The following is a 13,763-nucleotide window of genomic DNA, read 5'->3' on the forward strand; positions in this document are numbered from 1 at the left end:
TCAGAAACACTTAGCGTAATTCATATTAAAGAAGCCGACTCCTGGGCCCCACCCCAGAACTATTAAATCAGATTCTCTGTGGTTGGGGCCCAGGATCACCTATTCAGCATAGCTTCCCAGGTGATTCTTATAAACGCAAAATTCTGATAATACTGGTTTAAACAATCCCCACAGAATAAGCAGAACAAATTATTTAAATTAGTCCATTCTTTAAAAAAAAAAAAAAAAAAAAACCTGAGTTCATCCATATGCACCTTTCCAGACATAAAAGTGAGAAAAATATACACTCTGAAGTTTTCTCTGTATTTCCAAAGTGTTTGCTTATATCCACGTATACTAGTTCACATAACATGGAATATAAACTATACTTATGATAATGCCAATACATCAAAATCAGAGAAATGTGCTCCCTAAAAAGGCAAAAATGTCACCATACTCTGTATAGGTTCTTAGAAGGGTACTACTCGTTGCCACGCAAAAATAGCCCAGAACATGGTGCCTTATGTAAGCGAACGAACGTACGGGAAATGTCTCAGGTGCTTAAAGACATGCTGCACAATCTATCAGATCCTCCAAAATGTCATCTATCTTTGAGTTAACCCCAACATTTGATGAAACAAGTTTACATACCTTTCCTCTACAACAGGAGGGATGGCACAACTTTCTATACTGAGTTACTAATTACCATAATTACAGGTAGTGATATTCCAGTCTGAACTCTTTCTAAATTTTTTAAGTATTATAAAACAAATAGCCTGTACCAGATGGTACAAAATAATAATAGTGATGATAAATAAATTATTTTTTCCCTCAGGCATATTTTCCAAATGCTATAATCAACGGTTATATGTTGGGTAATGTCTCCATAGAAGTTCTTAACTGGTATTACTGTAAGTGCATTTTGGCAGTATTGTTGCAAGAGTAAGCTAGAGTATCTCTGTAGTTGTTTAAGTGGAAAGAAAAATATTTGAAAACTATTTTAAACTTTGATAGGGTTTAAATTCATTTTAAATGAAACAGAAACAACCATGTATAAAATGGGTAGCACATTTATCACACCAATTTTCTCAACTCAAAACACAGCAAAATCAGTTTTATATTACATCTGAGAAATGAACTAGAATTGCTACTGATAATATATTTATAGTCCATGTAACATTATTATGAATGTCCTATGATCAACAGGTTATGTAATATATACATTTCTGACTGATAATAAATCATGGTTATATGTTTGAGATGGAATTATGTACTTTGAGCCCTAATTAGAATTTACAGTATAGCTTGTATAACTTCTCAGTTTGTGAATTAATGTTTCTAAAACATGTTCCGAGAGCTCTCAGAAATCTTCTAGTTTAACTTCTCCATTATATACAGAAATAATTAAATAACTATGACTTGGTTCTCAAACTTTGGAGTGTATCAAATCACCCGGAGAGATTCTTCAAATACAGACCGCAGGGCTCTACCCCCAGAGTTTCTGTTTTAGTGGGTTTGTGGTGGGATCAAGCAGCATAGGAGAACAGTGGCTTAAATAACGTCCTGACTCTCCCACACCAAGATCAAGCCTGACAATAAAGCTAAGCATGTGACAAAGCAACGTCACAGGCACTGCAGCTGATAGTGGCGATAAATCTGCCCTGGAACACAAACAGTTTAAATGACAAAGAAAGGCCCCTTCCACTCCCTCCTCCCAGCTTTTCCTGGTGTTTGTATTTTACAAATCAATCATCCTTCAGGAAGTGAAAAGCCTTCTACTTACTGGTTCCCCTTTCTTCCCTCCAATAACAAATAAGGATGTTGAGATTATTCCTTTCTCATATTTTTTTTAAACTACTGTGTCAAATACAGCAAGGAGAATTGTTATTACCTTTCTGATTCCCTGCAAACAGTCGAGAATGGTGAGATTGTAAGTGCAATTTCCAAAGGAAGCATCCCTACAAACATAAATAAACTCAACATTAAAAACTTGCATTTAGAACATTCAAATAATAAAATATAACACCAAAGTCAGCTGGAGATGTGCTTGTTTGGCTTCAGAGCTATCAACATGGTAAACTTATATAATACATTAGATCATACTAGGTAACTACCACACTTAACTGAAGCACTTCTGAAATTGCTTTAATCCAAGAGGCTGATTTAAGAGCCTGCATTCCTGAGTCTGACTGCCTTGGTTCCACTTCCAATTGGGCCAGGTACTGTACAGGAACTTAAGCAAGTTACTTTACCTCTAGGCTGAATCTCAGTCTCCTCATCTGTGAAATGAAGTTAATGATAGTAGCTATCACTCATAGGACTGTTGTCAGATTATGTTTTTTAAAATATGTAAAGTCCTTCATATAGTGGCTGGTACATAGGAAGCATTTCATAAATATGATGCCCATTATTATTATTATTACTAAGTGAATTGGACTGTTTGATTAAGTAAAACATTCATCATTGCAAGAGGTATTCTGACAGAGGAATAACCTCCTGTCAGGAACATGATAAAAACAAGCATAAAAAGATAGGAGAGACAATGTATGTAGGTCAACAGAACCTAGCAGGTGTTTGGATTAAATGCCATCCCTTACCTACAAATAAGAAAAGAAAAGAAAGAAAACAGGAGAATGTACTCAGGCTTCCAAACAATCTCCTCCGAGTCACTGGGATCCATGAGAGCTTCTAATGCACCATGAAGTACTCCTTCAAAAGGAGTGGGAACCTACTGTGGTGAAAATTGAGTGCTTCATACTTTATTTAAGTTTTTAGAGCAATTTAGCAGACCTGCTTTAGGCAACATAAAACTAAAGTATCAAGTTCAGGTCAGTTAAGCAAGAACTGGCACCAGAGCTTTAACACTACAGTGTTCCAAGGTGTCCGAGGTAGGAAACTTGACCTCAAGGCTCCAGGCTCTCTGCCCAGCCTCCACTGCTGACCCAAGAAACAGAGCAGGCAGAAACCTCTCCAGACAAAGTCAAAGGCACACACGGCAGCCATCAGGAAGGGGCCAGAAGACATTCCAAAGGCAGAATAGACCTTCAAGGGCTTTAAGGTAGAATTAACATAAAACCAACTTTTATAACCATCCAAGGTCACTTGAACCTATTGCTGCTAAGCCATGAAGTAAAATGTAACTTCATCATCCCTGAGTTTCAGCATCCCGAAAGCCTAACATAAAATTAGAAAGTTAGCAAAGCAACTTAACAGAATGGTTAAGTCCTGAAACTTCAATTATTCCAAATATTTAGGTCTCATTTCAAAATGAGGGTTCTTTGTTCTTGTGTTTTTAAATATCATCTGAACTCACATGTCAGCGAAAAATAAAATAGCCCCCTTTCCAAATATCTTATAAAAATGAAAACTATATGTTAGAAAGCAAATTTTAATGGGCTATGCCAGAGAAAAGAGTGACTAGAGATCTAAGAAAAATATTAGTTTATACAAACAATCATAAATTCCTTTGCAGTCACTTGTCTTTGGGGTTCAGAATCTCTGTGCCATGGATGCTCAGCAACCTGAGGAAGCCTGCAAACCCACTTTCTCAGAATAATGTTTTTAATGCATAAACTAGGATTAACAGAAAACTATTTCAATTACATTTAAATAATGTTTAAATATATGTTTTAAATATATTAAAATACAAATTTACAATACCCCAAAAGGTACTTTTTAAATTAATATGTTATATAACAAGATCTACTGGCAAGTCTGATAACTGCTACTATAGTTTTAGAAAGGAATGAGAATAAATAATATTTTAAGAAATAATAACTGTAATGTGATATTAAATTGTCACTTATATGCTACTAATCTACTACAGTTTATTTACAAAATATATAATTGCATGTAACCTTATAATTGATAAGGTAAAGTCAGTAAAAATAAAGATATAATTTTTTTCTCATCTAAGTTCACTGACTCCCTGAATTCTCACCACAGACCCTAGACTAAAAACTACTGCTTTACGTTTTTTAAAAGGGGGTAAAATTTTCTTTATATTTAAGAAAAGTAAAAAAATATTATGAGAAGTAGAGGTATCCCTTATTCTTTCAAGTATTATCTTCCCACCCCTAGACTCAGCTAAACAATGTCACTAATGTAAGTTACCAGAAAAAAGTTCCAGCCCTATTCTTTCTGAATGTCTGCAAAGTATGGTGAGGCTTTCATGATACCTCCTACCCCATCACAGCCACAATTGTTACCAGTGACAAAAAGGAGAACTCTGGTGACCTGGTGGTCAAATCTGCAGGCCTCCAAAGCTGGGAAGGAGAGTTAACATGCCATCTGATAGAACTAGGCAAGTTAGTCACTGCAGGCTGGAAAGGCACACAAGTTTACAAACTGAAATCTAATAATGAATGCAATAGGATTCAGTCATATCCTCCAGATTGAGAAAAGGAGATGGCATGCCTTTTTTGAGCACCTACTATGTCAGGTAATTTAGATGCATTAGCACATTTAATCCTCATGACAGCCACGTAGTGCCAACAGGTTCCCAAAATCTGCCCCAAAGACTGGACAAGAAAGAAATGGCTTATTAGTGGCATGTGGCTCATACATAGTCACAGGAGAATACTATAACAGTGAAGGGACACAAAAACATGTTATATATTCTCTGGGGGAAAAAAGCGAGAGAAGGTAAAGATGGAAGATTGAACCCATGCATCTACCAAATCTCACTAAAAGGGTATTCTTTTTTTTTTCTTTTTCTTTTTTTTTTTTTTTGAGACGGAGTCTCGCTCTTCCGCCCAGGCTGGAGTCCAGTGGCCGGATCTCAGCTCACTGCAAGCTCCGCCTCCCGTGTTCACGCCATTCTCCTGCCTCAGCCTCCCGAGGAGCTGGGACTACAGGCGCCCGCCACCTCGCCCGGCTAGTTTTTTGTATTTTTTAGTAGAGACGGGGTTTCACCGTGTTAGCCAGGATGGTCTCGATCTCCTGACATTGTGATCCGCCCGCCTCGGCCTCCCAAAGTGCTGGGATTACAGGCTTGAGCCACGGCGCCCGGCCTCTTTTTTTTTTCTTTGAGACAGGGTCTTACTCTGTCACCCAGGTTGGAGTGCAGTGGTACCATCTTGGCTCACTGCAGCCTCCACCTCCTGGGCTCAATTGATCCTCCAGCCTCAGCCCCTGAAGTAGCTGGGACTACAGACACAAGCCACCACGCCCAGCTAATTTTTGTATTTTTTTGTAGAGCCAGGGTTTCACCATGTTGCCCAGACTGGTCTTGAACTCCTGAGCTCAAGTGATACACCCACCTCTGCCTACCAAAGTGCTAGGATTATAGGCGTGAGCCACTGCACTTGACCAAAAGGTGAATTTTTAAAGGCTTTTGTTTTTTAAATGGAAACCAACAAAGACGAGGAGAATAAGAGAAGAGACAAAACAATAAAATCTTGAAAGCTAGAAATCATTTGGATGAGTGGTAAATAAGTTAGAAGACCAAGAAAACTGAATACTAAACTGATAATGAAAAAACTGAGAACCAGTTGGGCGCAGTGGCTCATGCCTGTAATCCCAGCACTTTGGGAGGCCAAAGCAGGTGGATCACCTGAGGTTAGGAGTTTGAGACCAGCCTGGTCCAACACGGTGAAACCCTATCTCTACTAAAAACATAAAAATTAGTCACGCATGGTGGCGGGCGCCTGTAATCCCAGCTACTCAGGAAGCTGAGGCAGGAGAATCGCTTGAACCTGTGAGGCAGAGGTTGCAGTGAGCCAAGATTGTGCCACTACACTCCAGCCTGGGCAACAGAACAAGACTCCATCTCCAAAAAAAAAAAAAAAGAATAAAAACAAACAAACAAAAAACTGATAACACAATTAATACCAGGGAAGTCTCAAAAGGCTTAGGAATTGGCAGCACTGCATTCTCCTGGAAGTGAGGATAAAGGAAATGACTAAAATGAGATTGAAAGTCCATTTAAGAGGAAACATTGCCTCCCATTTTGTAAGTCAATTTTCCCTGTTGATTTTCCTCAACTCACCAATATAGTCAGGACCATCACAAAATAGAATGGTAGGCCCTAGGAGGCAGAAAGATACCTGCCCCACATGATGTTCAAACTTGGAACTGGAAGATCCCTTCTGAGGAATTGTTTTCACCTGCATTATAACATGAAATGGAGGTCAGGAGTTAGGAAAACAGCAGACTACTGGCCCCAAAAGTCCCCTCCTACTCTGAGGTTATACCACTATTCAACACCATCAATCATCTCTTTATCTCTCTTCTGGATCCTTTCCAACACAATTTAAACATTTTCAGATCCTTATTAGCTTTAAAAATAACAAGTCATCCAAAACTTTCCAAGCTCCACATATTCCTTCAGCTTCCATCCAGTTTGGACTCCTCTTTAAAACAAGATTTCTCTAAAGAATTACTCATTTTCCTCTTTTTTTTTTGGAGACGAAGTCTCACTCTTGTACCCCAGGTTGGAGTGCACTGGCGCAATCTTGGCTCACTGCAACCTCCACCTCCTGGGTTCAAGCAATTGCCTCCTCCTGAGTAGCTGGCATTATAGGTGCCTGCCCCCATGCCCGGCTGATTTTTGTATATTTAGTAGAGACGGGGTCTGACCATGTTGGCCAGGCTGGTCTTGAACTCCTGACCTCAGGTGATCTGCCCACCTAGGCCTCCCAAAGTGCTGGGATTACAGGTGTGAGCCACCACGCCCAGCCTCATCTTCCTTTTCAAAGTGTACAATTCAGTGGGGTTTGATATATTCATAATGTTGTACAGCCATCACCAGTAATTCCAAAATATTTTTACCACCCCAAAGAGAAACTCTGTACTCATTTGCATCACTCCTCATTCTCCTTCCTCCAGCCTCTAGCGATTCACTAATTTATTTTCTGTCTGTCTGGATTTACTTATTTTCAACCCAGAGAACATTGTGCATGCATCATCTTACCTAATATGTCAGCAACAAGTAACTCCCTACTTTGCTCTCCTGTCTTGGTTCCTGGATTTTCCTTCTACCCTCTAACCACTACTTCCAACCTCCTTTGCAAAGTCATCCAACCTTCACTTCCCAGTCTTTAGAAGTCAAACCTTCTCAAGGTTCAACTCCAGACCAAAATTTTTCTCACTCCATACTCTCTCTAGACCAGGGCCTCTAAAACTTTAGTGTGCATTAGCATCACCTGGACAGTTCCACAAACACAGGCTGCTGGGCCCCACCTCAAGTTTCCAATTCAATAGACCAAAGGCAGGGCCGGAGAATTTGCATTTCTAACAAGTTTCCAGGTAGAGCTGAGGCTGCTGCTAGAAAGGCACATATTTTGAGAATCATTGCCCTAGATATCCACATAAATTACCATCTATCTACCAATGACCCTCAAATTCATCTCTCTAGCACAAACTCCTCTTAACGCTTCAAAAACAGCACAGCCAACCACCTACATGGCATTTCCATTCGGGTGTCTTAAAGATATCTCAAACTCACTATGTAAGAAGAACCTCTTAAATCTGTTCCCACCCCCCAAAAAAACAACGGCAACGATAATCCAGTCTTGCAGCACTCCCTGCCTGGGTAAAAGCTCCCACAGTCACTCAAGCTACAGCCCAGAAGTTCCACCTTTCTCTTTCCCCTTATCCTATCCCTCACTATGCACCATTGGTTTTGTCTCTTAAATATCTCTTGAATGCATTTCACTTGCCAATTCCATTGCCACTGACTTCCTACACCCACTCTTAGACTTTCTAATGGTTTTCTTCACTGAAGCCAGAGTGATATTTTTAAAAGGCAAATCTGATCTGGTCGCTCTTCAGCTATAACCCCTCACTGACTTCCCATTGCTCTCAAGGGAAAGTTCAAATCTTCACTGTGGCCACAAGGCCTGGGGGTATCTGGCCCCATCCTCCCTGAGCTCCCCAGGTAGCCACTAAGCCCTTCCCACAGAACCTGTGCATCTGCAAGTCACATGTTCTTCCCACTCACCCTCACCTTAGGTTACTCTCCTCAGCCTTCAAACCACCACGCCCGGCCACAATTCTATCTTTCTAAATGTGACTTCTGGCATACTAGTCGACTTAACCATACAGCTATTATACAGTGATTATAAAAATCCACAACTATGACCATAGGAGGAATCTGCAGTCAATAAATAGTTCTCGAATGAAAAACTAAATGAATGAGTGACTATTTAAATAGAAGGAGCAATTGGGCCTTGTTGTTTGTGTTTAGTGTTTATTTTGCAGAAAAACAGCAAGAAAAAATTAAGTTTAAGAAAACTAGAATCAACATCCACAATTAAATGTTAAAAGAAAGAGCTTGTTTCATTGGTGTCTCAGCACTGTCTTATACAGGCTCTCAAGAGTCAACTGTTAAATATTCAGAAATTTTGAGAGCCCAAATCAGCAGTAGTAAAAGTATTTGTATCATGGAAATCAGCAGATACTTTTTATTTATAGAGCCAGTTTACCAACATACCACTGCTTGCAATCTGAGAATCTAAGAAATCACTCAGAATGAAACAACCTTACAAATATTAATAATGGGAGATGAAACCAGAGATGAAAGAACATATTTAAACAAAATAAGAAAGCATTTCTTATTATGAATAATGAAGTTACTCAAAGAAGAAAGAATGGAGAACAGAAGCACAGTGTCTACAATGTGGAGACTACATTAAAAAATACAAAAAGAGCTGATAGAAAAGGGACTAAGAAATTTTGGAAATGACTGTGATCTACAATTATCTTAAGTCCATGATTCTCTAAATTCTCTGGGTAACAAGTAGTGAGGAGGTATGCAAAAATTGCAGAGCAATGGGTTGGAAAGGATCATGAAGGTCATCTAAGCACCCTTACAAGCACTGAACTGAATCCTATCCTCACAACTTCCACAGGATGATGAGCTTCTTAAGGACAGGAAACATGTCTTTTATGTCTGTTGGCCCAGAGTATAGTACAGTGTCAGGAAAATTGTTATATGTTATAGATGTTATAGATGTTACTGAATGAATTAATACAGGAATGAATAAATGATCATTACCAAGAGTTCATTAAACTTATGCCTGAACACCTCTGGTGGCTAAGAACTATTGACCTTTTAAAGCAAAAATGTGGCCAGGCGTGATGGTTCACACCTGTGATCTCTTTGGGAGGCCAAGGCAGGAGGATTGCTTGAGCCCAGTGGTTTAAGACTAGCCTGGACAATAGAGGGAGACCCCTTCTCTACAGAAAAAAAAAAAAAAAAAGTTAATTAGACAGGAGTGGTGGCAAGCTACTCAGAAGGCTAAGGTGGGAGAATTGTTTGAATTCAGTTCAAGGCTGAAGTGAGCTATGATCTGGCCACTGTACTCCAGCCTGGCTAACAGAGTGAGACCCTATTTCTAAAAACAAATAAATAAAGCAGAAAGTATATAAAACAATTTTTAATTATGAGCTATGTACAGTAGCAAAAACACTCTAGATCATCACTGTCCAATGGAAATATAATGCCATCCTCAAAAGAGAGCCACATGTATAATTTTAATTTTTTTATAACCATATTAAAATAAAGTTACAAGAAAAAAGTAAATTTTAGTAGTGTGGTTTGCTCATCCAATATATCTAGAATATTCTCATTTCAGCATTAATCAACATAATTATAAATAAGATATCTTACATATTTCTTTTATATTAAATATTTTTATTTTGAGAGACAGGGTCTCACTATGTTGTCCAGGCTAATCTCAAACTCCCGGCCTCGGCCTGGGACTACAGCTGTGAGTCACTACACCCCACCTTTTATACTACATCTTTGAAATCCAATATGTATTTTAAATTTACAATCTATCTCAATTTGGACTAGACTGATTTCAAGTGCTCACTAACACATGTAGCTACTAGCTAACATACTGGACAGTTGAGCTGCAGACTATATTGTACGTGTACTTCAGAACCAGACAATGCCCAAAATACTTTATACAACTGTCCAAAGTACATCCTAGTTTCCAGCCTCTGAACAAACCTACGACATATATGCACCAGCTACAATAAAAGAAAGAGCTTATAACATTGAGACCTACAAGACGAAACTGTACTGAGAATTAGTAGGGAGGACAAAACCATCTCCCATTCATGAAAGAGCAAAACCACATGCCTCAGGAGGCAGGGTCCAAAGTTGAACGTGACCTGTACCAAAAAAAAAAAAAAAACCAGAATCTCAGCTTTGCAGATTTAACATAAGGCTACACATGAATCATTTTGCTCATCTAAAGAAACAGAGATCTGTGAAAATTCAATTCTAAGTCATGGCTTAAAGGATCACCTGAAATCAGCAGAATAAAATCTGTCTAGCACTAGCAATAACACCAGAAAAATAGACCAAAACCTGTACTCTGGGCATTTTATCAACATCTGACTGGCACCCATTTAACCACTAATTTTTCTATTCTTTTTTTTTTTTTTTCTTCTTAATTTCAGAGACAGGGGCTCATTCTGTCACAGCGGCACAATCATAACTCACTGTAGCCTCAAATTGCCAGGCTCAAGCAATCCTCCCACCTAAACCTCCCAAGCAGCTAGGACTACAGAGGGGTGCCACTACCCCTGACTAATTTTTATTTGTATTTTTTTGTAGAGACCAGGTCTTACTATGTTACTTAGACTGGTCTCATGGGTTCGCTTAACTCATGGGTTCAAGCGATCCTCTTGCCTCGGCCTCCTAAAGCACTGGGATTACAGGAATGAGCCACTCATATGGTCAACAATTTTTCTTTAAAAATAAAAATAATGGCAAATTGGTTTTAACCCAGGTATTTAAGAGCTTTTCATAATATTCAACAAAATAATAACTATTACTATGTTCATTAAGGTAAATGACTGCAATCTTATTCAAAACCATCTTTATCAACTAAGGCTACTGGAAATATACCACAAAGAGTACAAAAACTTTGGCACCAACCCTACTTCACTAAGTTTGGTAAAACTGATCTGGAACCCTAAAGGTAGGAATAAAAATTTTTAAAAAAGTAGTCTGAGCGAATTTTCGCAACACAAATCACTTCTTGTTACAGCAGATAAAAAACAGAATAAATAAAACTCACCTCCATGTGAGTACTTAATGGGTCATGGAGACACCTACACTTGTTTCTCTTCTCAGATCCTGTATAGCAGCGCTTACTTAGCACTTTAACAAGAAAACTCTCACAAAGACTCTTTTTCAAGGGGGTACGACTTATTCAAAATATGCCGCAGCTGTTAAGAATGGATTCAACAGTTTGGACTGAAAAAGACATCGATTTTCAACACTCAGAAAATTGGCACATCCTCACTAGTCAAAACTAATGCGAATTAGCTTCCAGCATACCAAGCACCAAAAGCAAAAGTTTATTAAAGATCCATGGGGTAGAAATGACCCCAAAGATCAAGACTGAGAAACAGCAAGGAAAAGTTGAGAGTGAAAGGAACATCTTAAAACAGGATAAAATATTGTTTCCATAGTTTGGATACTCAAGAGGAAAGCAGGAAAGAGGTAAAGAGAACTTTCCCTTTGAAGTACAGTTAATTGCTAAACAAACTACGACAAAAATCACAGTATCATATTTAAGCCAATAAAAATCTGGTTCAATGTTTTATTTAAGGAAATATATTTTATGATTACATCTAACATCTGCCAGCACATGTTTATGAGAAAGGAGGCAGCCTGATGCCAAGTCCTAAGTGGTTGACCTTTTTGAGCCTTTGTTTAAAGACCTACAGTGATTGACCCTTTTGAGCCTTTGTTTAAAGACCTACAAGTTCTGGCATGCCCAGAAGATCTAAAATAATTACCTTTGAGATTTCCCATTAAGACTCAGCCATAGAGCTCAGCAACTGGAATATCACTAAGGGTCATCCCCCAAAACACAACAAACACCTCCCTCAACACAAACACTATGCATCCATTTTAATGACAGATGTCATTAAAGGATTGCCAGTGGGAGGTGTGTGAATCCTCTGTTAGAGAAGATTGTCTGGCTTCACAACTGCAAGAAAACGTGCATATTCCTGTTCACATTAAATAAAATACCATTATTTGATAAGCCATCTATTTCCAAGACTCTCAGGAAACAGCACCAAAAAAAAAAAAAAAGTTCCACAAAATGCTAGCATATTATTCTAATCCCAAGAGATGATTTTTGTTCCACACAGGTGTGGATCAGGAAATATGCCTCAGAGCGTTTCAGAACAGGAGTTCTGCTGGATATTAAAGGAAAGTATGGGGCAGAAGGAAGAAAATCAGTACTTTGTAAAATTCTGGGCCAGATGCAGTGGTGCATGCTTGTAATCCCAACTACACAGGATTTGAGCTCAAGAGTTCGAGCCCACCCTAGGCAACAAAGTGAAACCTCCATCTCAAAACAACAAAAAGAAAAAAGAAAATTCTGGGTTTTACAGAGCTAAACAGGTTACTTCATTATCAGAACCATTCAGAATGTTTAAAATGGAAATTTGCTTTGTAAATCTCCAAGACAGAGAGTTTTAAATTTACTTTTTTTTTTTTTTTTTTTTGCCATGACATATCTTACAGAGCAGGAGTTCTCAACCTTGACCACACATATGGGAATCATATATGTAGTTTTTCAAATTTCCAATACTCTGACTTCACCCTTGACCAATTACAGCAAAATTTCTGGGCACAGAATCTAGGGATCAATAGTTTTTTAAAGCTCCCCAGGTATGTAGATAAGTTTGAGGATCAACATAACTTTGAGAAACACCTGTAAATTCTAGCCTCTTCTCCAAGCTTTAGGAAAAAACTAAAGGCACAGGACATCCAATGTTCAACCAGCTTTATTCCATTAATGTCAGCACATTACCGTACCTAACCTTACCTCCAAACTTAGTCATTATTTTTCATGCCATGCTCTCTGTATATGTCTTCAAAACTAGGTCCCTGGATGTTATTCCTTCCCTGTTTAATTGTATATGTCATTTTATTTTATTTTATTTTATTTATTTTGAGATGGAGTATTGCTCTGTTGCCCTGGCTGGAGTGCAGTGGCACGATCTTGGCTCACCACAACCTCCGCCTCCCGGGTTCAAGCAATTCACCTGCCTCAACATCCCAAGTAGCTGGGACTACAGGCATGCACCACCATGCCTGGCTACATTTTTTGTATTGTTAGTAGAGATGGGGTTTCACTATGTTGGCCAGGCTGGTCTCAAACTCCTGACCTCAAGTGATCGCCCACCTTGGCCTCCCAAAGTACTGAGATTACAGGCATGAGGCACTGCACCCGGCCTATACGTCATTTTAAAAACTGGCTTTGAGCAGATTTAGGAATCATCACCAATACTAAAAAACTTACCAACCTGATACATGTGGACCAATAAGCAAAGAAGTAAGTATAAAATGAATTTAAAAGCACAAGAGACATCTTAAATAAGTTGTACAATTTAGATTGGTTATCTTTTCAATGATTTGTGGGACTTTAAATTTTCACAGATACTGTCTTGTGAGCACCCAAGAATGTAGCTTTGAAAACCCTGCCACTGACTGCCATGAAAACAATCTGGATATTCCACTAAGGGTCACTGGTCTCCTGGGGCTTTAGATAAGCTGAGATTAATATGACTTTGTTTGCTCAATAGTATACACTGTAATTTAGTAGTACACTGAAAGGAAGAGAACCTAAAAAGATTCATACCTAGTTTGTCAATTCAAACTCTGCTGAGTCTGACCCCAGAACTGAAAGGCCTCTTGTTCCCTTGAAGGCCAGCTGCCAAGCCAACATTGAAGATGGATGACTCAAAGAATTAAGGTAGATGAAAAACACCCCTTTCCCCTGATTTTCAGCTAAAGTCACTTT

General features: G+C 38.7%; 1 protein-coding gene across 4 annotated transcripts in view; it reads right to left on the reverse strand.

Annotated features, from left to right (window-relative positions):
- Positions 1-13,763, reverse strand: part of CDC14A (cell division cycle 14A) — a 168,378-nt gene that overhangs the window by 79,718 nt on the left and 74,897 nt on the right. For all 4 annotated transcript variants that reach the window (XM_033199722.1, XM_033199724.1, XM_033199723.1 and 1 more), the window contains exon 6: positions 1,871-1,937. In XM_033199722.1, coding sequence (XP_033055613.1) covers positions 1,871-1,937 — 67 coding nt within the window. The remainder of the gene's footprint in view (positions 1-1,870; positions 1,938-13,763) is intronic.

Source organism: Trachypithecus francoisi, unplaced genomic scaffold (assembly GCF_009764315.1).
Source record: "Trachypithecus francoisi isolate TF-2019V2 unplaced genomic scaffold, Tfra_2.0 Lachesis_group5, whole genome shotgun sequence".
Lineage (NCBI taxonomy): Eukaryota > Metazoa > Chordata > Mammalia > Primates > Cercopithecidae > Trachypithecus > Trachypithecus francoisi.